Source organism: Bombina bombina, chromosome 1 (genome assembly GCF_027579735.1).
Source record: "Bombina bombina isolate aBomBom1 chromosome 1, aBomBom1.pri, whole genome shotgun sequence".
In the NCBI taxonomy this organism is placed as follows: domain Eukaryota; kingdom Metazoa; phylum Chordata; class Amphibia; order Anura; family Bombinatoridae; genus Bombina; species Bombina bombina.
In genome coordinates, this window is record NC_069499.1 from 961009362 (window position 1) to 961034802 (window position 25441).

General features: G+C 36.9%; 1 protein-coding gene across 1 annotated transcript in view; it reads left to right on the top strand.

Annotated features, from left to right (window-relative positions):
- Positions 1 to 25441, top strand: part of PHACTR3 (phosphatase and actin regulator 3) — a 272870-nt gene that overhangs the window by 7908 nt on the left and 239521 nt on the right. Inside the window, exons 2-3 of the mRNA XM_053705489.1 lie at positions 5081 to 5158; positions 21358 to 21534. Coding sequence (XP_053561464.1) covers positions 5081 to 5158; positions 21358 to 21534 — 255 coding nt within the window. The remainder of the gene's footprint in view (positions 1 to 5080; positions 5159 to 21357; positions 21535 to 25441) is intronic.

Consider the following 25441-nt stretch of genomic DNA (forward strand, 5'->3'; position numbering starts at 1 on the left):
TAAAAAAGAAAATCAAACACCACCTAACAGTATACAAACCCCCACCCCCCAAACCCACAAAATAAAAATAAAGTAAAACCTAATCTACCCATTGCCCTGAAAATGGAATTTGTATGGGCATTGCCATTAAAAGGGCATTTAGCACTTTTGCATTGCCCTGAAAAGGACATTTAGCTCTTTTACGAAAAGCCCAAACCCTAAGCTAAAAAAAAAACAAAAAACACCCCAAAAAGTTTAAAAAATCACTAACTCCCAAAGATCCACTTACAGTTGCTGAAGTCCCGCTTGAAGGATCTTCATCCAGGCGGCTCCATCTTCATCCAGGTGGCAGGCGGCTCCATCTTCATCCAGACAGCATCTTCTATCTTCATCCCGGCGGCATGGAGCGGGTCCATCCTGAAGACATCCGGCGCGGAGCATCCTCTTCATATGGTCACTGCCGTATACTGAATCTTCAATGCAAGGTACGTGATTCAAAATGGCGTCCCTTGCATTCCTATTGGCTGATTTGATTTTGGAAATTCAAATCAGAAAATAGGATGAGAACTACTGAAATTCTATTGGCTGTTCAAATCAGCCAATAGGATGAGAGCTACTGAAATTCTATTGGCTGATTTGAAAAGCTAATAGAATTTCAGTAGCTCTCATCCTATTGGCTGATTTGAACAGCCAATAGGATTTCAGTAGCTCTCATCCTATTGGCTGATTTGAATTCCCAAAATCAAATCAGCCAATAGGAATGCAAGGGACGTCATTTTGAATGGATGAAGATAGAAGATGCTCCCTGGATGAAGATGGAGCCGCCTGGATGAAGATGGAGCCGCTGGGATAAAGATCCTTCAAGCGGGACTTCAGCAACTGTAAGTGGATCTTCGGTGGTTAGTGTTAGGATTTTTTAAACTTTTTTGGGTGGGATTTTTTTTAGTTTAGGGTTTGGGCTTTTTTCGTAAAAAAGAGCTAAATGCCCTTTTCAGGGCATTGCAAAAGAGCTAAATGCCCTTTTAAGGTCAATGCCCATACAAATGCCCTTTTCAGGGCAATGGGTAGCTTCAGTTTTTGTTAGTTAGGTTTTTTATTTTGGGGGGATGGTTGGGTGGAGGGTTTTACTGTTGGGGGGGGTCTTTGTATTTTTTTTACAGGTAAAAGAGCTGTTTAACTTAGGGCAATGCTCTACAAAAGGCCCTTTTAAGGGCTATTGGTAGTTTATTGTAGGCTAGGGTTTTTTATTTTGTGTGGGCTTTTTTATTTTTATAGGGCTATTAGATTAGGTGCAATTCTTTTTTATTTTTGATCATTTCATTTGTTATTTTTTGTAATTTAGTGTTTGTTTTTTTTGTAATTATTGTTTTTTATTTTTGTAATTAGATACTTTGTAATTTTTAGAGTAGTGTTAGGATTTTTTTAATGTGTTATATAGTTTATTTAATTGGTAGTTAGTTTAATTTTAGTTTAATCGTTATATTAGTTTAATTGTTAAATTAAACTTAGTTTTTTTAATTTGACAGGTAAGTTTTAATTAAATTTGAGATAGGGAAATTTTAATTTTAATATAAAGTTAGGGGGGGCATTAGGTTTAGGGTTGACTAGTTTAAATAAGTTTATTGCGATGTGGGGGGCTTTTGGTTTAGGGGTTAATAGGTGTATTTAGAATATTTTGTTGTGGGGGGCTTGTGGTTTTGGGGTTAATAGGTTTATTATAGTGGCGGCAGAATTAGGGGTTAATAACTTTAGTACAGTGGGGGGCATTGTGGGTGGACGGCATATTAAGGGTTAATAATATTTAAATAGTGACTGCGATGCGGGAGGGTGACGGTTTAGGGGTTAATAACTTTATTATAGTGGCGACGATGTTGGGGAGCGGCGGAATAAGGGTTAATACATTTTATTAGTTGTGGTGATGTCGGGAGCGGCAGATTAGGGTTTAATATAGCATTTACTATGCAGGAAGGCCTCGGTTTAGGGGTTAATAGGTAGTTTATGGGTGTTAGTATACTTCGTGACAGTTTAGTTATGAGTTTTATGTAACAGTTTTGTAGCGTAAAACTACTGCTCTCAGATTGCGAAACAGATCTTGTCGTTATAGGGTGTAACGCAAGCTTTTTAGCAAAGCTTGCGGTACAGCTATACCGACAAGACTTGTAATGACTGTTAAAACATGAACGCACAACTTGTAATCTAGGTATTTGATTTTAGCGATGTAGGTCTAATGTGGTGTCGGGTTAACACACAATCAAAGTGTTAAGTTTTTTTGTTTTTTAAAACATTGTGCTCCATTAAAGTCTATGGGGAGACGAACTTAACATGGACCCATATCTGAAGTCCTGAAGTTAGCACAAACATTTTACATTCAACTTGTTATACGCACGCTAACCCTACCATGTTAAAGTTTACTTCCAGCTGTGTTTGCTCGTGAAAGTGCTAAATAGTGCGTCACTTTTAATCTGGTCTTCAGTGTTTTATTATGTCAAATAGACCAGGGAGGAGATATCACAGGGAAGCACTGCATGTCAGCAGGCGGTAGGATAAAATAGTAATAAGCACAGGGACAAACATAAGATAATATCTTTCCCTTAAACAGAGATTACTTAATCAGCAGAGAAACTGTTTTCACAAGATAGATGGTTATTGATTGTGTGCGGCTATTGCCAAAACCAATGTTTTAATCTCATTTAAAATGCCCAGTCCAAGTTGGACATAACAGGAACTTAAATATATCAAACATTCAGCATGAGCGGCAGTCCCCAGAGGCCAATAACAGAGCTGGCTGGAAGAAGATAGCACTCTCTGGGTCATTTTGACCAGATGCCTCTGTTAAAGTGAATAAAGTATTTTTTTATTATTATAATAATGAAACCAGTGTATTTAGCAACTTTAAAAATGTCATGGTTACCTTGAAAACTGACTCGGTTAAGCTTTCAATACACAGTAAATTTCTTACTGCTCTACGGTTCACTTTTTATTATAAACTTAAAGGGACAGTCTATTCAAAATTAAACTTTCATTATTCAGATAGGACTTTTAATTTTAATCAACTTTCCAATTTACTTTTATCATCAAATTTGCTTTTCTTGGTATTCTTAGTTTAAACTAAACATAGGTAGGCTCATATGCTAATTTCTAAGCCTTTGAGGGCTGCCTCTTATCACATGCTTTTTAAATCTCTTTTCAACACAAAGAGACAGAAAGTACACGTGGGCTATATAGATAACGCTGTGTTCAGGCACAGAAAGTTATTTAAGATCTAGCACAATACAATGCTAAATTTAAGTCAATAGATAATAAACAGTCACAGTCATGTGATCAGGGGGCTGGAAGAAGGTTCCTAGATATAAGGTAATCACAGAGGTAAAAAGTATATTAATATAACTGTGTTGGTTATGCAAAACTGGGGAATGGGTAATAAAGGGATTATCTATCTTTTAAAACAATAACAATTCTATGGTAGACTGTCCCTTTAACCCCTTATAAAAGTGCAGAATATAGGCCTGGTGATCAAACACTCGCCAGCATTTGGGGCTTTTTTTTTTAGCATTTTACTGTAATGTAAGTATCTCTCCTGGGGTTGATTTGCTTAAAGGGATACATATATAACATATCATTTTAAACAACTTTCCAGTTTACTTCGATTATCTAATTTACTTTATTCTCTTGTTATCCTTTGTTGAAGAAACAGCAATGAAAATTGGTGAGCCAATAACAAACCATTTATGTGCAGCCACCAATCAGCAGCTCCAAACCCTATCTAGATATGCTTTTCAACAAAGAATACCAATAATACAAAACAAATTAAATAATAGACATACATTGGAAAGTTGTTTAAAATCGCATGCTCTTGCTAATTCATAAAAGAAAAAAAATTGCGTTTTCTGTCCCTTTAAGTAAATGTGGTTGAAAAAATCCTGATACCTCCAGAATGTTCTCAACTTACTAAACCAAAGCTTCTCAGCCAGGGTGTCTGGTCCCAGGGGACGGTCACTGCCCTCAATGCCTAACCCCTTTGTAGGGGTTAAACTCAGTTATATAATGTACCTGTGCAATAAAAATGTGAGCTTTTTCAAATAAAGATACCAAGAGAATGAAGAAAATTTGATAATAGGAGTAAATTAGAACATTGCTTTAAATTGCAATCATAAAACATTTGTGTTTAGTATCCCTTTAAATACAATAAATAAAGAGATTTATTTTGCATTCCGATATCAGCCAAGTACAAACATTTTTGCTGCAGTGGTTTTTCAATAGTGCCACATGCCTTATTTGGGGTAGCCAAAGTGTGCTTGAGTGTTCAGAGGACAAGGTTAGCCACATAAAATGCATTGTTTTGCAGCTGTTATTAACTAAATCCAATTAGGGAAAGATATGTAGCAGGTTTAGCTTTGAAACATATGCAGTGTACATTTACAGCTCTGAGAATTAGAAAATCCACAATTTCTGAGCTACAATGCATGAAAAGGGGCACAATAAATAATGAAAGCATAATACAAAGTTGCTTTACTAAAATAAATAAACATAATGGAGCCGATTTATCAAGGGCCAAATGGCCCCTGATGCCCCTGTTTCTGCGCGAGCCTTCAGGCTCGCCAAAAACAGCAGTTAAGAAGCAGCGGTCTTAAGACCGCTGCTCCTTAACTCGTCCGCCTGTTCTGGGACTGTGGACAACAATCCGCTCGATCGCATACAATCGGGTTGATTGACACCCCCTGCTAGATTGGCCGCAAATCTGCAAGGAGCGTCATTGCACTAGCAATTCACCAGGACTGCTTGTGCAATGGTAAATGCAGACAGCGTATGCTGTCAGCATTCAGAAATGTCTGTCGGACATGATCCACGGAGTGGATCATGTAGGACAATCAGTTGATATATATAAAGCTCAAGGTGTTTACTGTCCCTTTAAATTTGAAGCTATTGTTTTTTAGCATCAGCTGTCCTTCAGTATAAACTAATGCAAAACCAAGATAGCGGTATCCCTGGGGTACTGAGCGATACCCCTTAAACCAGATAGAAATTGATAACTCATGAAAACTGTCACAATGTATTGCACAATATTGCAGCCTGATAACTTATTATTTTACTGTATTTTCAGCCCTAGAGAAGAAGATTTCCACCAGGCAGAGCCGGGATGAGTTTATCAAGAAGGGATTGCTGGAGATAATGGAGCAAGGCAAGTTCTTACTTTCCCAGTTGCGTGACCTTGAGTAGGTTCTGTGAGCCCAGCAGCATCTCAGAGCTGCATAGGGGATCTGGCCCTGCTCTGCTTGCGTTCGTTCTCACCATAAGCTATTTTACCCACAGTCAACTTATCCGAAGGGTTAGAGAAAACCAAAACCACATTTCACAGATTGGTTTGTGGTGTAATGCTATATATATAAAATATTTTAAAAATCCTATTTTTCTCGCCTGTAAGTCACAGTCTTCTCTGCCTGTGCTTTGGTTTTTCTGTTCTAAAATGCAAATAAGAGTCTATATTTATTTAAAACAACAAATATTACATTTCTTATTACAGTTCTGTACTATCTTTCTAATGGTTCTATGTATGCAAAAGTATTAAAAATTATATCTAATTATAACTACCTTTAGTTACAAGAACAAACTGTATTATGAAATGTAAATATTGCCTAAATGACAAGATGTTGTTTACACTTGGTTCCATCCCCTCTCCAAATATTCCAAAAACCAAACTATACAGAAATCCAAACCGTTTCTGTTTACCGGACAACAATATTTCTCTGCAATATAGGGAAGGAAATCAGAATTTTGTTATAAAGTCAAAAGAATTTAAAGATCTGCTTTTAAAATGGAAAATCTGTGTGAATCACTCTTCTAAAAGATTACAATAGACTGGACGTTAATGTGATCTTAAATATCTAATTAGATTTTAACGTATGCCGTAGTAACAACATTTACATTTGATGTCTTGGTCAGGTCAGGTTCTAAAGAAAAGAACAAGCTACTTGTTTTAAGTATTTATGTAAAGTTCACAGGTTCCAATTAGAATATATTGTTCCTTTTCTTCATCCTGTATAAAAGCTAACGCAGATACCACCAACACTGACTTACAGATCATATAACATAAGTGACTGTGGGTTATTACTACTAAAAAGCTTGGAACAAGATTTTTTTTGCACTTCTATATTTGGGTGAGGATTACCATTATATATATATTTATATATATATATATATATATATATATATATATATATATATATATATATATATAAATAGATACATATCAAAATAACAAGTATTGCATTGAGCAATGATACTTTTTTATTGGACTAACTATACATCTATAAGACGTCTATACACACGCAGTATATTATATTTATTATATTATGTATTTATATATATATATATATATATATATATATATATAAATATATATATATATATATATATATATATATATATATATATATATGTATATATATATATATAATATTAGTTCAAAGAATGGGAGAGAGACAGACACCTCCTATAGCTATTTTGCTAATTTTATTTCCTTTTCAAGTCACCTTAGTTAAGGTATTGGTGCAGACCCTTTTATTATTTGAATATATCAAAGTTAAAAAATAAAGTTACAAAAAGGATAGCTATACCCTCTTATCTACAGAAAGGGAATTCAGAACTCTTTTAAATTTAAAACACAGATGCATTTTATTCCAAATATATAGTCATAGCACAATGCCAGGTTTCTGTGTGATACAACAATAAAGGATTATATTCCCCTGTAACCGATAAAGTAGATACATAATGAACCAAACTTCAAGTAATGGTAATAAATGTAGCAACCTTGTTATGAACAATTAGAACTGCAAACTTTAAATATCGCCTTGCTGCTGAATAAACACTGATATTGATTATATGTTTGCTTGATACTGTGCAATGGTTTATTCAGCAACAAGGCGATATTTACATTTTGCAGTTCTTATTGTTCATAACAAGGTTGTTACTTTTATTACCATTACTTGAAGTTTGGTTCAATATGTATTGTATCTACTTCATCGGTTACAGGGGAATATAGTCCTTTATTGTTGTATCACACAGAAACCTGGCATTGTGCTATGACTATATATTTGGAATAAAATTTACCTGTTTTTGATCTTTAAAAGAGTACTGAATTCCCTTTCTGTAGAAAAGAGGGTATAGTTATCCTCTTTGTAAGGTTCTTTTTTAACGTTGATATATATATATATATATATATATATATATATATATATATATATATGAGGTTTCTACTAAGCTAAGAGCTTCAAGGAGCTCCAAATAAATGTACAATCACATATGTGAATATGTAAATTAAAGATCTGTAGCCCAATGCCTAACAGAATATAGACTCTTTTAGCTTATTATGCCCAGATAATTAACAACCTGTAGTATAGTCAGTTTCCTCTGTGAAATGCATAGTGAGCTAAAAGAGAGTGCATCCTTATCTGGATTTTCATGTTTCTGGTACTCTATTTTTAAGGAGTGTCTGAAGTCAGACCCCATCACTTTTATTGACAACAGTATATAAAACCCCTGCCATGCCATTTAGAGTGGCAAGAAAAAGTATGTGTACCCTTTGGAATTAATTGGTTTTCTGCATGAATTGGTCCTAAAATGTCATCTCATCTTCATCAAAGCCACAAGTATAGAGAAACACAATCTGATTATGTTAACAACACACACACAATTATAATCTATCATGTCTTTATTTAGGACATCCCATTAACCATTCACAGTGCTGTGGAAAAATGAAGTTAGCACTATAGGGCATATTTATCAAGCTCCTTATAGAGCTTGAGGCCCCTGAAGGCTCGCAGGAAACAGAAGTTATCAAGAAGTTATGAAGCAGCGGTCTAAAGACCGCTGCTCCATAACTTGTCCGCCTGCTTTGAGGCGGCGGACAGAAATCAACACGATTGAATTCTATCGGGATGATTGACACCCCCTGCTAGGGACCGATTGCAGGGGGAGGCATTGCACCAGCAGTTTACAAGAACTGCTGGTGCAATGATAAATGCCAACAGTGTATGCTGTTGGCATTTATGGATGGGCAGCGATGTGCAGCGGACATGATGTGTTACTTCGTATCCTGTCCACTTGCACATTGTTAAACATGCCCCTTGGAGTTAATAGCAAGTTGTTCCTCCTTTGGCAGCAATAACCTCAACCAATCATTTCTGGTAGCTGCCGATTAGACCTGCACAACGTTTAGGAGGAGTTTTGGACCAATCTTCCTTACAGAACTGCTTCAGCTCAGCCATATTCTGAGGATGTTTGGTGTGAACTGCTCTCTTGAGGTCATTACACATCAACTCTATGGGGTTAAGGAAGGTCTGGTCTCTGACTGGGCCACTCCAAAAGGCAGATTTTATTTTTAAGCCATTCTGTAGTCGATTTACTTAGAAATTTAGGATCATTGTCCTGCTGCATCACCCAACTTCTACTGAGCTTCAGCTGGTACACAGCCACCCTGATATTATCCTGTAGGATATATTGATAAACTTGGGAATTCATTTGATTATGATGAAGTGATCCAGGCCCCCAAGCAGCAAAGCAGCCCCAAATCATGTTTTCATGTTGGTATGCAGTGCGCTTTTTACGCCAGACATAGTGCTGTGTGCTCTTCCCAAAAAATGTAACCTTAATTTCAACAGTCCACAAAACATTTTTCCAGTAGCATTGTGGAGTGTCAAGGTGGTCTTTGGCAAATGTCAGGAGCGCAGCAATGTTTTTTTTGGGAAAGCAGCGGCTTTCTTTGTGGTGTCCTGCCATGTACCACCATGCCTGTTCAATATTTTCTATATAGTAGATGCATGAACCTAGGTGCTAATTCTAATGATTTCAAGTTTTTAGCTGTCACTCTAGGGTTTTTTTTTTTTACCTCATTGAGAATTGTGCGGTGTACCCTTTGAGACATCTTGGCTGGATGGACACTTCTAGGGAGTGCTAAATCCCCTCTATTTATAGACAATTTGTCTAACAGTGGACAGATGAATATCTAAGCTCTTTGAGATAAGTTTGTAACCCTGTCCAGCTTGAAGCAAACACAATAATTCTTGATCACAGCTCTTCTGAGAGCTCTATTTTGTGAAGCATGGTTCAATCAACAGATGCATTTTGTGAATAGCAAAATCAAAATGAGTGCCTTTTATCAGTCAAAATAGCGCTAACCCACACCTCCAATCTTGTTTCATTAATTGGACACCAGTTTTGCCAATTTTCAAATCTAATTAGCTTTTGTTGAAGTTATTAGCCTAGGGTTTCACATGCTTTTTCCAAAGTATACTGTGAATATTTGAATGATATATTCAATAAGTAGAAGAATGATAGAATAATTTGTGTGTTATTAATGGAAACAGATTGTGTTTGTTGATTACTGAAACTTAGATGAACATCAAACCTGATTTTAAGACAAATTTATACATAAATGCAGTCATTTCTAAAGGGTTCACGTACTTTTTCTTGCCACTGTATATAGTGTTTTGTTGATATGCCTTTGGTATAACATCCCTTTGACTCAAATACTGTAGTGTAAACAGTTACTTAGTATCTCTGTAGCGGACACAGTTATGCTGCGATCAACTGATCCGCTCAGAATCCTTCATATGATTTAGAAGCTCTGCTTGAATGAGAAAAGGATGCAGGGTCCATGAAGGGTCTACTTATAGCTTGCTAGACAGCGCCATCTTCTGATCAACTGGGAGAAATTATTTGTTTTCTAGCTTTTAAAAGATGCTGCAATATAACACAGGCATTTCTGCTGTTATACATATTGTTGAATTCATTTCTGCTAAAGGAAAAATGTTATACCTCAATAATGATTTTCTTACGTAAAAGTAGCAATCATTGTACCAACATAGTGCAATATTTTTTTTAAATCTAAAAGAGCATATTTTAGTCTGTAAATCTGTAATATATGTGAGTGGGCTGGAGGCCGCTGTGTCATTCTCAAACACTGTCAATGCTTATAGTCACTGCTCAAATTTTTATATCCCTTTAAAAGCATTCACATAGCTTACACATTATACTTCCCATCTTTGTTAAACAGATTGTAACAACTGAATCTAGCCAAAAAGGGCACTGTAATCCTTGTGGGATATTTCCCTATCAGACCAATCCTGGCCAGTAGTCTTCTTATGGCGACGTCAAGTGGCAAGATACGGAAATATCCCAGAACAAAGAAGAAATAATAAATAAGGATGCAATCCAATACTCACAGTAGATTTGAGAAAACAGGGAAGTGGTCCCATACAGGGCGAGGAAGGCACCAGGAAGACAGTCCAATCCTTCAGGGTACCAAAGGGTAATGCAGAGAGTGGTGAAAAAAGCAAAGTCCGGCAACAGGCAGGCAATCCAAGGAATCAGCAGTTCAGGGGTTATAACAGAAGAGAGGTCAGAGACAAGCAGAGTTCAGCAACAATAAGGCAATCCAGCAGTTCAGGGGTTAATCAGTAGAATGACCACAGACAAGCAGAGTTCAGCAACAGTAAGGCAATCCAGCGGTTCAAGGGTTAATCAGTAGAATGGTCACAGACAGGCAGAGTTCAGCATCAGTAAGGCAAACCAGCAGTTCAAGGGTTAATCAGTAGAGTGTTCATAGACATGCAGAGTTCAGCAACAGTAAGGCAAACCAGCATTTCAAGGGTTAATAAGTAGAGTGGTCACAGACAGGCAGAGTTCAGCAACAGTAAGGCAATCCAGCATAAGCAAACAGAGTAATAACAATAGCACCCAGGGAGCACAAGACAACCTATACTTGGGCAAGGTATAGGAAGTGAGGAGGTACTTAGGTACATAGGCGCAGGTTCACGCCAAGAATAGCAGACAGGTGAGCGGCATCAGGAGTAAGGCCCGGATTGCGGCAATGACGTCATCGCCACATGCCACCCTCTCCTGTTAAGACTGATACCGCATTTAAAAGTCAGTAGTTAAGAGTTTTACACTACAACGCTGTAGCATAAAACTCTTAACTAAAGTGCTAAAAAGTACACTAACACCCATAAACTACCTATTAACCCCTAAACCGAGCCCCCCCCCCCACCTCGCAAACACTAAAATAAATATTTTAACCCCTAATCTGCCGAACCGGACATCGCCGCCACTATAATAAACATATTAACCCCTAAACCGCCGCACTCCCGCATCGCAAACACTAGTTAAATATTATTAACCCATAATATGCCTGCCCTAACATCGCCGACACCTACCTACATTTATTAACCCCTAATCTGCCGCCCCCAACGTCGCCGCCACTATATTAAATTTCTTAACCCCTAAACCTAAGTCTAACCCTAAACCTAACCCCCCCTAACTGAAATATAATTTTAATAAATCTAAATAAAATTACTATCATTAACTAAATTATTCCTATTTAAAACTAAATACTTACCTGTAAAATAAACCCTAAGATAGCTACAATATAACTAATAGTTACATTGTACATTTTATTTTACAGGCAAGTGTGTATTTATTTGAACTAGGTACAATAGTTATTAAATAGTTATTAACTATTTAATAACTACCTAGCTAAAATAAATACAAATTTACCTTTAAAATAAAACCTAACCTATGTTACAATTACACCTAACACTACACTATAATTAAATTAATTACCTAAACTAAATACAATTAATTACAATTTAAATCAATTATCTAAAGTACGGAAAAAAAAACACTAAATAACAGAAAATAATAAAATAAAATAATTACAAGAATATTAAACTAATTACACCTACTCTAATCCCCCTAACAAAATAAAAAAGCCCCCCAAAATAAAAAAAAAAGCCCTACCCTATACTAAATTACAAATAGCCCTTAAAAGGGCCTTTTGCAGGGCATTGCCCCAAAGTAATCAGCTCTTTTACCTGTTAAAAAAAAAGTACAAATACCCCCCAACTCTAAAACCCACCCAATCCTTCCCCTCCCTCCTTCCCTTAGAAACTGTGCACTGTACAGGTAGTGTGCGCGTGCTCGCCCCCTTGCTCCCACCCTCCCTCGCATGCTCAAGCCTACCTCTGAGCACTCCCGGAACAGCGGCCGGAACTATTCCAGTGATGGGCCGTCCCGCCACTTGCCTCCCTGCTATGGCTCCCACCCACCAACGATCGGCACCACTGTGGGTAAAAAAAGGTATTGCCGGATGCCTCAATATCGAGGCATCATTGCACTACCCTGAAAGCGCCTGGAAGCGTTCAGGATCGCTTCCAGCGCTTGAAACCCCAGAGGACGTGCTAGGCACGTCCTTAGTCATTAACTGACACTTTTTGTAGGACGTGCCTGGCATGTTCTTGCACGTTAAGGGATTAAACTCATGGCGGCAATTAAAGGGACACTCAAGTCAAAACTCTAATGAATAAGGTACACAATTTTAAACAACTTTCCATTTTACTTCCATTAACAAAATGTGCACAGTCTTTTTATATTTACACTTTTTGAGTCACCAGCTCCTACAGAGCATGTGCAAGAATTCACAGAATATACGTATATGCATTTGTAATTGGCTGATGGCTGTCACATGATAAAGGAGTGGAAATAGACATAATTTTGCAAATCTATTGTATTTAGTGGTCCTTTAAGCACTACATTGCAAATTAAGGGCCAGATTACAAGTGGCACGCTAACAATTACGTGCAAGCAATATCAGGTTTATCATGGCTGTTTGCGCATGTCAGATGTAGCACATGTATTACAAGTTGAAATAAATATGATCGATTGAGCTCAATTTAAGTTAACGCGTGTCGATACAGCGTGACCTCATAGCTCTGGTTAGCTGTTTCGCAAAACAAAAAAGTGTCACAAAATACATTTAAAAGTTACATTCATAATAATACCATCTAATCAAAAATATTGCACAAAAAAGTTATAAGGGCTCAAACATATGAGGTCTCAGGTGTCAGAAAAAAAGGCAGGCAAAGGGATTTAACATAGAGATACATACATATACATGTCTAAATATGTATTTGTGTATATATATATATATATATATATATATATATATATATATACAGTATATATATATATATATATATAAATATATACATACATATGTGTGTGTGTGTGTCTGTACAGATGTATTTATGTATTAATATATGTATTTATGTATTTACAGACATAAAAACACATAAATACATATGTATACGTATATAGACATATATAAGTAGATAAAAACATGAAAAAGCATATTATGCAATATTCATATTTATTAAAGTGTTATACTGTGTATTTACTGTAAATATTTCACATTCAAATGTTCTGCACATAGCAGAAAATGTTTTAAGTATTTTAAAATAGATATTCCTATATATATCTGTAATGATCTATTCCTATATATAATCATGTATATACATAAAGGTATAGATATATATTATACTAAAATACCCTCAGATATATGTAGAAATATGTATTTTAATGAATAAATCAAACATATTCTGCTAAATGAAGAACATTAGAATGTAAAAATATTAATATTTTCTGTCGGGGTAGTGCACTTGACAAGATGCGATCGGGTTTGCGTGCAAGTAGGCTGTTAGGTTTCCCCCCCTTTATTTTTTCCATGTTTTTACTAGCTCAAATGAAAAAAAATATTGTATCCATGCAACACTTTACTTGATTGAAATTGGAAATCCCTGAACTGCACTTGATTTGCAAAACATTGTAAGTGTGCTAGCAAAACGTCATGATTTTAAAACATTTAGGTCCAGATTATGGTATGTATTTATCAAGCCGTCAACCACAAATACGCTGGAATTCCGCAGCGTATTTGTGGTGAGCCTGATTCTCCTTAGTTATCAAACCCTACAAACCGGCAAAAGTAGAATTTGGTGATGTAACATACGATCCGCTGGTCTCAGTCCGACACAGATTGATGCTTACGTCACTACAGATGTTCCGAACGCAACTTCGGCACAATCTGACTACTTTTGGAAGTTATCAAATATCTGCCAGGCACGCTCAGCACTATTCTGGCCCAGCGTACCTGGTTTTCAATCCGCCGCCCTGCCATAGGAATCAATGGGAGTCGGAAAGCAGCGAGAGCTTATGTTCGCTGCTGCCCGGTATCCCATTGATTCCTATGGGAACATGTACACCTAACACCCTAACATATACCCCGAGTCTAAACACCCATAATCTGCCCCCCCCTACACCGCCGCCACCTACATTATACTTATTAACCCCTAATCTGCCACCCCGACACTGCCGCCACCTAAATAAAAGTTATTAGCCCCTATCCCACCGCTCCTGGACCCCGTCGCAACTAAATAAACTTATTAACCCCTAAACCGCCGCTCCCAGAGCCCACCCCCAACTACATTATACTTATTAACCCCTAATCCTCCGCCCCTACACAGTCGCAACTTACATTATATTTATTAACCCCTAATCTGCCCCCCCTACACTGCCGCCACTATATTAAATTTATTAACCCCTAAACCTAACTCTAACCCTAACCATAACACCCCCTAACTTAAATATAATTGAAATATATCTAAATAAATATTACTATCATTAACTAAATAATTCCTATTTAAAACTAAATACTTACCTATAAAATAAACCCTAAGCTAGCTACAATATAACTAATAGTTACATTGTAGCTAGCTTAGGGTTTATATTTATTTTACAGGCAACTTTGTATTTATTTTAACTAGGTACAAAAGTTATTAAATAGTTATTAACTATTTAATAACTTCCTAGTTAAAATAAAGACAAATATACCTGTAAAATAAAACCTAACCTAAGTTACAATTACACCTAACACTACACTATAATTAAATAAATTCCCTAAACTAAATGCAATTAAATACAATTAAAAAAATTATCTAAAGTACAAAAAAAACAAACACTAAATTACAGAAAATAATAAAATAATTACAAAATCTTTAAACTAATTACACCTAATCTAATCCCCCTAACAAAATAAAAAGCCCCCCGTGGCAGCGGTGTAGGGGACGGCAGATTAGGGGTTAATATGTATAATGTAGGTGACGGCGGTGTATGGGGCAGCAGATTAGGGGTTATTAAGTATAATGTAGGTGGCGGTGGGCTCCGGGAGTGGCGGTTTAGGGGTTAATAAGTTTATTTAGTTGTGGTGGGGTCCAGGAGCGGCGATTTAGGGGTTAAATACTTTATTTAGTTGCGGCGGGGGCCGGGAGTGGCGGTTTAGGGGTTAAGCACTTTATTTAGTTGAGGTGGGCTCCGGGAGCGGTGGTATAGGGGGTAAACAGTGTAGTATAGTGTGGGTGTTTAGTGACAGGGTACCAAGAAAGCTGTAAAAAAGCCGAAGAGCAGCGAGATCGATGACTGTTAGTTAATAACAGTCCGCTGCTCATCGCCCGTACTTGGTACGTGGCTTTTTGACAGCTTTTTTGATAATTATGGAGAACGCATTCAGGTCCGCGGCAGGGATGTTAGGCGATCTTAGGCGAGCGTATTGGTGCCGTCGAATGCAAGAAAGTTGACGCTTTGATAAATAGATGCCTATGAGTGGAGCAGTATTTAACGCTCTCCTCTTGTGTGCTACCTCCGCTAGAAGTAAGCTATTTGCGTGCGTATTACAAGTTGAAAGTAAAAGTGTTGCATGGATACAATACTTTCTTTCATTTGAGCTAGTAAAATCAGAAAATATATGAAAAGCATAAAAAATCTCGTTCTGCAGGAATGTAATTAAATGCAGTCTAATGTGTTTTTACCTTTGAACTTATTCATCAACCCTGAATCAGTTATAATTAACATCAGTTTAAAAATACTGTGAAGACTCCTCATTGGATCACTGCTCTCAAGCGATCCCTGTGACTTAAATTGGCCGTCTATAGTTCCTTAAAAGGGTGTTACTAAACCTTGTGACAATTATTAGGTATTTGTACAGCTCTTCATAACAACATGATAAATACAAAGAACATTCAATTCAGTTTACACATTTATCTTACTTAAATAACTATCCATTATTATGTATATTACCTTTATTTATCAACAACCTACTTGTATGCACCCTTGTTACATACAATATACATGTATCAGATACACTAGCTCTTCAATAACATAGTGCCCTGAGCCCCAGGAATTTGTTCACATAAAGAAGAGCTATAGCCCCTAGCACTATTGTGCTAGACATCTAGATGCCCATATCTCCTCACTACCAGAAGCTATTTACATTTGCTTCTATGGTAAAGTCTCCAGGAATTCTAGTTCTTATAGTAAATGTCCCAAAGTCCCTCCTGTTTTGGCATCTTTATATGATCAACAACTAGCCATCTAAAGGTACCAAACAACACCCATGTGCCTCAATAAAATGTGCTGCTTAGGCACAACACAGATTTTTTTAAATAATGTCATGAAGATGCTTTAAATGTGTCTCTTTAGATGTCATGCCCAGTGGCTATTCTAGATCTTTGGGAGGCCTAAGACAGATGGTGGAAAAAGTTGAAAGACACAACACACAAAATATATGGAGCCACTTGGCAGAGCATGAATTGCCCTTCACAGCTCAAAGGGGGTGCTATAAGTCACAGTGCATGGAGGTGCATAGTACCCATGAGCTTTCCTGTAGGATTGCCACTGGTCATACCTACATACTGCAGATAATGCACTTGACATCTTGCTAGACAGACCTTTTGTGTTACTGTTGTCTGTATAAGTCTGGTCACATTAAAACCACAGACCTTATATTCGTTTTTCCGCATATATAGTGTCCTGTACATTGTAGCCAACTGTTGGTCTTCTTCTCCTTCTGTGGTCTAACCCTACTCAGAGCTAAATTATTACATCTTGAAATTAAATGGTATCCCTTTTTGATAGTTCAGGGATTTACCTCTTGAAAAGTCTGGTCAATTTTAGGTAAATGACTCCAAATAGAGGTGCCCCTTTATTTGCTTGCTTTCTTAAAAGGACATAAATGTACAAAAAGAAAATGCTCTAATATGTTTCTTGCATATAACATGATGGACCTTTATTCTCCTAGCAAGGCCCACAATAAAATGGCAAAGTTACAAGCCATTACTTGGCCCTTAATCATGTCTAACGATATTGCACATAATGACCTAGATTACAAGTGGAGCACTTAATAGCGCACGGAGAGCTACCAATATCGTTGTCTTTCACTCAGAAGACCACACAATCTGGTATCACAAGTGAATGGTAAAACAGAATTACCAAAGAATGTTTAGCACAGCCAAAAGCTCTATACTTTCAATGGATAGCACAGACATGCTAAACATCGCTCATATTACAAGTTGTTGTATTACAGCGCTAAAAAAATTAGCACGACTGGAAACCTGAAGTAAAGTTTTAGGGCTAGAATAAAGGTATAACTAAACTTTTTAAAAGCAAGTATTACACTACTTTCATTTTTTTTTTTTTTTTAAAGCAAAATAGTTAGAATAGAGTGAAGAACAAAAGTATTTAAACTATTTCTTTACACACTTTTGGCCAAGAGCACCTTCGGGTTAGTGCTAGAGTAGAAGTCATAAAAGAGTTTTGTAGTATGCCCCATAGAAGTTTATGAGGTGAGTGTGTTAGCAGAACTGCTGGTGCAACGCTGCCCCCTGCAGATTCATGGCCAATCGCCCGCTAGCAGGGGGTGTCAATCAACCTGATCGTATTCTGTCCGCTGCCTCAGCAGGAGGAAAGGTTATGGAGCAGCGGTCCATAACCTTTCCTCCAGCCAGAAACACGGGGCATCAAGCTCCATTGATAAATAGACCCCCAAGTCATGATTGAGACACAGTGTGCAATTTTAAATAACTTTTCAATTTACTTCTATTATCAAATTTACTTTGCTCTCTTGGTATCCTTTTTTTGAAGTGTAAATCTAGGCTGATCTAAGGAGCATGATTTTTTTCTTTAGCTATGGCAGCAATCTTTACAATTATTTGTAACATTGCTGTAAATATTGTTGCAAACACTGCTGCCTGAAGATGTGCATTTCTGAGCTCACCTAGGATTATTCTTTAAAGGGATATGAAAAAGTGCTCCTTTAGTAAAAAAAATAAAAATACATATACATATATATATATATATATATATATGTATGTTAAATCAAAAGAAACATAAAAGGAAACATATTGTGTTAAATATAAAAAAAATATTTATTTTCTTGCAAAATGAATACTTGGAAATTTTCACAGTAGCCACTACCTGCAGCAAGATAAGTTGCATTCAACCTCTTCTGAGCATGGGCACGAAACTGACTTCCTGTCTCTCTAGCATTGCCTGAATAGTAAACCACCTCATTTATTCTAGTAGATGTATTATATCAAGCCAGATATGTTGTCCTTTGAAGACCCCAGCCCCCTTGTAGGGCTGTGACAGGAAGTAATGGACACTGCACAATTGATGTTATGTAATTTCTATTACGTATAACCAAATTTATGACAACAGTGGAACCTGTTTTTTATATCCCAAAGGATACCAATTGAGCTATGTAAAAGTGATAATAGAAGTAAATTGGAAAGTTATTCAAAATTACATGCTCTATACAATCCATTTAAGTTTAATTTTGACATTTCTTTTTAGAGCCTGATGGATGAAGAAAGGTAAATTGTATGTGAATTTTGTGGCTAAACTGACTTAGGTGAATAAAGAAAATTAACTTTTTGAAAACAATTTAGTCTCAGTTAATTCAGTGTGCTTAAAGGGACACTGAACCCAATTTTTTTTTTTTCGTGATTCAGATAGAGCATGAAATTTTAAGCAACTTTCTAATTTACTCCTATTATCAATATTTCTTTGCTCTCTTGCTATCTTTATTTGAAAAAGAAGGCATCTAAGCTTTTATTTGGTTCAGATATCTCTGGACAGCACGTTTTTATTGGTGGATGAATTTATCTACCAATCAGCAAGGACAACCCAGGTTGTTCACCAAAAATGGGCCGGCATCTAAACTTACATTCTTGCATTTCAAATAAAGATACCAAGAGAATAAATAAAATTTGATAATAGGAGTAAATTAGAAAGTTGCTTAAAATTTCATGCTCTATCTGAATCACGGAAGAAAAATTTTGTGTTCAGTGTCCCTTTAAAATAAGTATCAACATTTCAAATCTAGCAAATAATGGGAGTTAGATCATGAATTGAATATAACCGTAAATCTATTCTACTAATCAATACCTGAAAGCTAAACCCATTTGTTAAGGTTGATGTTTATACATGAAACTTGTTCTACACGGAGTACGACTCACATTAGTTGTTTTGTGTTAATCAGTTCCACTTTGTTCTTTATTCTACCTAATTTACCCGAATAGCGGAATTTGCTGTGAAATTTTAATAATACCATACAATAGTTCTAAATATGAGAACTGATAGCTGTCATATTTTATACAGAGCAAACAGATCATAAAAACAATACAAATAAATGGTGCTTAATTTTTTTAATCAACTTTCCAGTGTACTTCTATTATCTATTTTTCTTCCTTCTTTCGGTATCCTTAGTGAAAAAGGAAGGTAAGCTTAGGAACAACACTGCACTACTGGGAGCTGCTGATTGGTGTCTGCCCACATATACTGCTTCTCATTGGCTTTTCCAATGTGGTCAACTAGTTCCCAGTAGTGCATTGGTGCTCCTTCAACAAAGGATACCAAGTGAATGAAGCACATTTGTTAATATAAGTAAATTGGAAAGTTGTTTAAAATTGTTTGCTCTACCTGAATAATGAATGAACACTTTTAAGTTGCATGTCCTTTTAAGGTAAATGGTTGTTTTATGTATCAATCTTTTTTTTATATACAGGTATACCCCGCTCATACAGCGGGTTAGGGACCGGAGCTCCGCTGTAAAGTTAAAACCGCCTTAAAGTGAAACAAGGCGGTTTTAGCTATCTTTTAACTTGCCAGTGTATTTAAAAACTTGAAAACATGTTTGAACTAGCATATATTAGGGCTGCAATAGTGCTACGTTTAGTTTAACACTAGCACAGTACAGTATTCAATAAGTATTCAATAAATACTGTACCTGTAAAATAGTGAGAATGACTGTAGTACAATTTGCCAGACTATAACACTGAGACACAGATTGCACTGTAATGCTGTAAACAGAGTGAACTGCGCATAACAAAATGGTGTCAGTCACTTTTCTCGCAATCTCATGATGATTACAGCACTATTTCATAATCCTTGGAGGTTGAACTTCAGCTCCACGAAGCACTGTATTAGCGAAGCGATGTAAAGTGAAGCGCTGTAAAGTGAGGTATACCTGTATATATCAATTTATACACACAAACACTAGCACACACAAGTTGCCACTTCAGGACATTAAAACAAGCTGTCCCATAGAAACAAAGTGTCCACCAAAGAAACACTGACAAAGACAGAATATACAAACTGACATACTAGTATATATCAGAGAAGCTGACATATTATTAAAAAAGCACTGAAAGCATTTACAGAGAATACACACAAAATGTTACAAGCGAACACTGCACAAACAAGAATACACACCCCACAGTGCACACAACTATATGCATCAGTAAAATACACATACATCAACCAATACTAACACAGACACATCAGCAAGGTACACACTATACAATACCTGCAGAGTGCATAAACGCAGACACACCAACCCAGCACACTCAAGCTAGGAGACAGACACAGGCTATACAAGCTTATGTATTTACAACACACCCATATTCTTCAGCAAAGACCACATCTCAAACACCAGCATACACTAAACAACACAGCAAATCATGACATGCAAAACACTACACAACAGAGACTGAGGGGCTGTTTTATCAATGTCTGGCGGACAGGATCCGCTGCAGCGCATCATGTCCACCCGACATCGCTGAATGCCGACACCATATGCTGTCAGCATTTAACATTGCACAAGCAGTTCTGGTGAACTGCTTGTGCAATGCCGCCCCTTGCTGATTTGCCAATCGTCCGCTAGCAAGGGGAGTCAATCAACCTGATCGTACACGATTGGTGTATTGATGTCTGCAGCCTCAGAGGAGGCGTACAAGTTAAGGAGCAGTGGTCTTAAGACCGCTGTTTCTTAACTCCTATTTCCAGCAAGCCTAAAGGCTCGCGCGGCAACAGGGGTATTTGGCCCCTTTCGGGCCATGATAAATCAGCCCCTTAGAGGAAAATTTAGGCCCCTATATAGTTAAATATTCTGTAACAGCAAACAAAAAGAAATACAGAAATATGATAAAGAACCACTTATTGAATATTACTCATACAGATATCTACAATATCTTTGTTGGCTCTAAGAGTTTTAAGCACTTTTTAAAAACATCTTCTTGAGTAATTTATTCATGGACCTTATTAAACATTTTGCCGTGAGGCAATAGGTTGCAGATCTTGCCATCAACAAATGGCTAAATTCGACTAAGCCCATTTTTTTTTGGCATAAATACTAATGAAGATTACATGATGTTTCAGATGCTGGATCCAAAGCCTGTTCTGATGATGAGTCCACAGGAGATATCCAAAATGACCTTTCACCCCCAACGTGCCAGGCACTTACCACGGAAGAGATATTCCAAGAACTCTCTGCCCCAGTAAATGCCAACCCACTGAGCGAAGATCAGCAGCCAGAGCAGGAAGAGGAGGAAACAGGTATAATAAATGGGCAGCAGCAGTGCAAGGGGTCCCCAAATTAGCAATGACTATTCACTTGGTATCTATACATGAGCAGATACAAAAAATAGCATACAGTGCCAAATGAAAGACACAAGCTCAATAAGAGAACGATCATCTAACAAGACCACTAATAGATAAGCAAAATACAAAGAATATTAGGAGCGCCTAACAAGGCTTAAGTGTGCAGATAAGATAATTTAATATCCATAAAATAGTTAAAAAAAGACAACAAATCCGATACTATATTAGGAAATACAAGTTGACGAATAAAAAAACTTTAACAGGGATGTGCTATAGTATCTGCGAAACAGTCACCAATATCCAACATAGTCCATCGTGTGGAATCCACAGCAAGAAATGTATGATCCAACTGAAAAAAGGGTATGATCAAAAATAGAAAACATCTATAAAAAAATGTGCAGAACAATATATTATACACGTGTAAGATGGTGTTAATGACACAAAAAACAAAAAGTAGAAAAAGATATATACGTATGTATATCTATAGAAGATTATGTCCCAAGTAGTGAAAACATGTGTAAAAAGTGAAAAGGTTCATATACTGTGTATATATATATATATATATATATATATATATATCATATGCCAGGGTGTGAAGGATAAATCAATAAATGGTAAAATCCTAAATGATCCTATATGGATATGTATCCGCAATGCCCTCGTGTATACGGTCCTTAAATGAAACCTGTAAAAAAAAATATATGTGCAAAACCTCAGCAAAGTCTTAACTGCGCTATGATTTGTAAGGCTTACCGGACTTCGCCATCTGTGAGATTTCTTGGAAAACTCGAGCTGTTCTGTCTTAATCGGTCGTCGTGTTTTGGCCCTGGATAGGGCCTTTTTCAAGACCATATTAGCTCTGGATCAAGGAGAGGTTGTCAGCTTAGCTGCAGTCTTCAGCTCGTGATACCTCCTCTATGTGCCTCAGGGAGCCCCTTCCTTCCAGGTTCGAAGCCCAGCTATGGGAGTCCTTTCCTCCCCCAGCAAAGCACAGCACTTTAAAGGTTTCATTTAAGGACCCTATTCACAAGGGCATAGTGGATACATATCCATATAGGATCATTTAGGATTTTACCATTTATTGATTTATCCTTCACACCCTGGGATATTATTTATATATATATATATATATATATATATATATACACACACACCTTTTTCACTTTTTACACATGTTTTCACTACTTGGGACATAATCTTCTATAGATATACATACGTATATATCTTTTTCTACTTTTTGTTTTTTGGGTCATTGACACCATCTTACACGTGTATAATATATTTTTCGGCACATTTTTTATAGATTTTTTCTATTTTTAATCATACAATTTTTTCAGTTGGATCATACATTTTTGCTGTGGATTCCACCTGGTGGACTTTGTTGGATATTGGTGACTGTTTTGCACATACTATAGCACATCCCCGCTGAAGTTTTTTTTATTTGTCAACTTGTATTTCATTATTCAGTATTGTATTTCTTGTCTTTTTAAACTATTTTATGGATATTAAACAATCTATTTAATCTGCACACTTTAGCCTTGTTAGGCGTTCCTAATATTGTTTGTATTTTGTGTATCTATACATGAGACCATGAAAACTCAGGTGCCGAACTTGTGCCGTAACAGTTAACTACATTTTGATTCTTCTTTCACAAAAAAAAATAGTCGATTAAATAAACAAACTGTCAGCATCTTGTAATCACATATTAGGTTCTCTGATGGCTGGTGGACCCTGTGGCGCAGTGTGTGGCGTCACATTTTGGAATGTGGTAAAAAATATGGAGATTGGGTTAGGTTCAGGTAAAATATGTTTGTTTCTGGGTAATTCAGGTTCTGTTTGTTACAGGCCGCATACAGTGGTGGTTCTAGCCGGTGCTTTCTAGGTACAACCAATAACTGTTGTAGCCTAAATTCTCAAAGGTGTCAATGGCTATGAATTTGCAAGGCAAGCAACTGTTTTACATATCTTTTGCTCTAACAGGGTTAAGAGAGAGGTAAGTGGGAGCAATATGGCTCTTTAAATAAGTAAATGTTTTTATTAATATTGTACTTAATTTTTATCAGAAACTGCCACAGTGACTCATTATGGTCAACACTCCTGAATAGCTGCCCAAAAAGAAATATCCCACTGCATGTGCACGGATACAGTTGTTTGCAAAACCAAATGTAGATTGTTTAGAAACCATTAGATAATCATTTGGAACAAACAAAGTTTGCAACTTGCTCAATATTTTTAACAAATGTGCCAAAACATTTGTCTGTCCCTAAATGTTTCTAAATGTGTGCCCCCCCTCTCCTTCTCTTCTACGAAGAGATAGGTGAAATGTTTATCTTCACAGACATTATGTATGGATGAGACTATACATTAAACACCGATCGCATGTGTAAAACCGTGCTTGTGCCACGCTTCTTGTGAGGCCAAAAAGCAAATTCTGTTACCTACAAATGCTGCAAATCAAATAGCTGGTTTAGGTTTTTTACTTTTTGTCCTTACTAGGGATCGTGGGAAAAAGCACAATTTTAAGGAAAGCAAGAGCTGTTTTATGTGCCTTTAGTTTAACAATTCTACTAGGGGGGCTTTGATATCCACAGGGATTAGACTGTTAGGCCCCTAGTTATCAAGCCGTCAACCTCAAATACGCCGGAATTCTGCAGCGTATTTGTGGCGAGGCTGATTCGCCTTAGTTATCAAGACCTAGACACTGGCAAAAGTAGAATATAGTGACGTAAGCTTCGATCCGCCGGACTCAGTCCGACACAGATCGATTCTTACGTCACTCCAGATGTTCCGCACACAAGTTCGGCACTATCTGACTACTTTTGCTAGTTATCAAAAAACTAGCAGGTACGCTCGGCACTTTTCCGGCCCAGCGTACCTGGTTTTCAAACCGCCGCACTGGAGGCGGCGGATCCCATAGGAATCAATGGGAGTCTGACCATAGCGAAAGTTCATGTTCGCTGCTGCCAGACATCCCATTGATTCCTATGGGAGCTGTCTACACCTAACACCCTAACATGTACCCTGAGTCTAAACACCCCAAATCTGTCCCCCCTACACCGCCACAACTAAATAAATGTATTACCCCCTAAACCGCCGCTCCCGGTCCCCGCCGCAACTATAATATATGTATTAACCCTAAACCCGCCGCTCCCGGAGCCCACCGCCACTGCATTATACCTATTAACCCCTATCCTGCCCCCCCTACACCGTCGCCACCTATAATAAAGTTATTAACCCCTATCCTGCCGATCCCGGACCTCGCCGCAACTAAATAAATTGTTTAACCCCTAAACCGCCGCTCCCGGATCCCGCCGCAACCTATATTAAACTTATTAACCCCTAATCTGCCCCCCTACACCGTAGCCACCTATAATAAATTTATTAACCCCTATCCTGCCCCCCACTACACCGCCGCCACTGTAATAAAATAATTAACCCCTAAACCTAAGTCTAACACTAAACCTAACACCCCCTAACTTAAATATTAATTAAATAAATCTAAATAATATTTCTCTTATTAAATAAATTAATCCTATTTAAAACTAAATACTTACCTTTAAAATAAACCCTAATATAGCTACAATATAAATAATAATTATATTGTAGCTATCTTAGGATTTATTTTTATTTTACAGGCAACTTTCAATTTATTTTAACTAGGTACAATAGCTATTAAATAGTTATTAACTATTTAATAGCTACCTAGTTAAAATAAAGAGAAATTTATCTGTAAAATAAAAACTAACCTAAGTTACAATTACACCTAACACTACACTTTAATAAATTATTCCTATTTAAAACTAAATACCTGTAAAATAAACCCTAAGATAGCTACAATGTAATTAATAATTACATTGTAGCT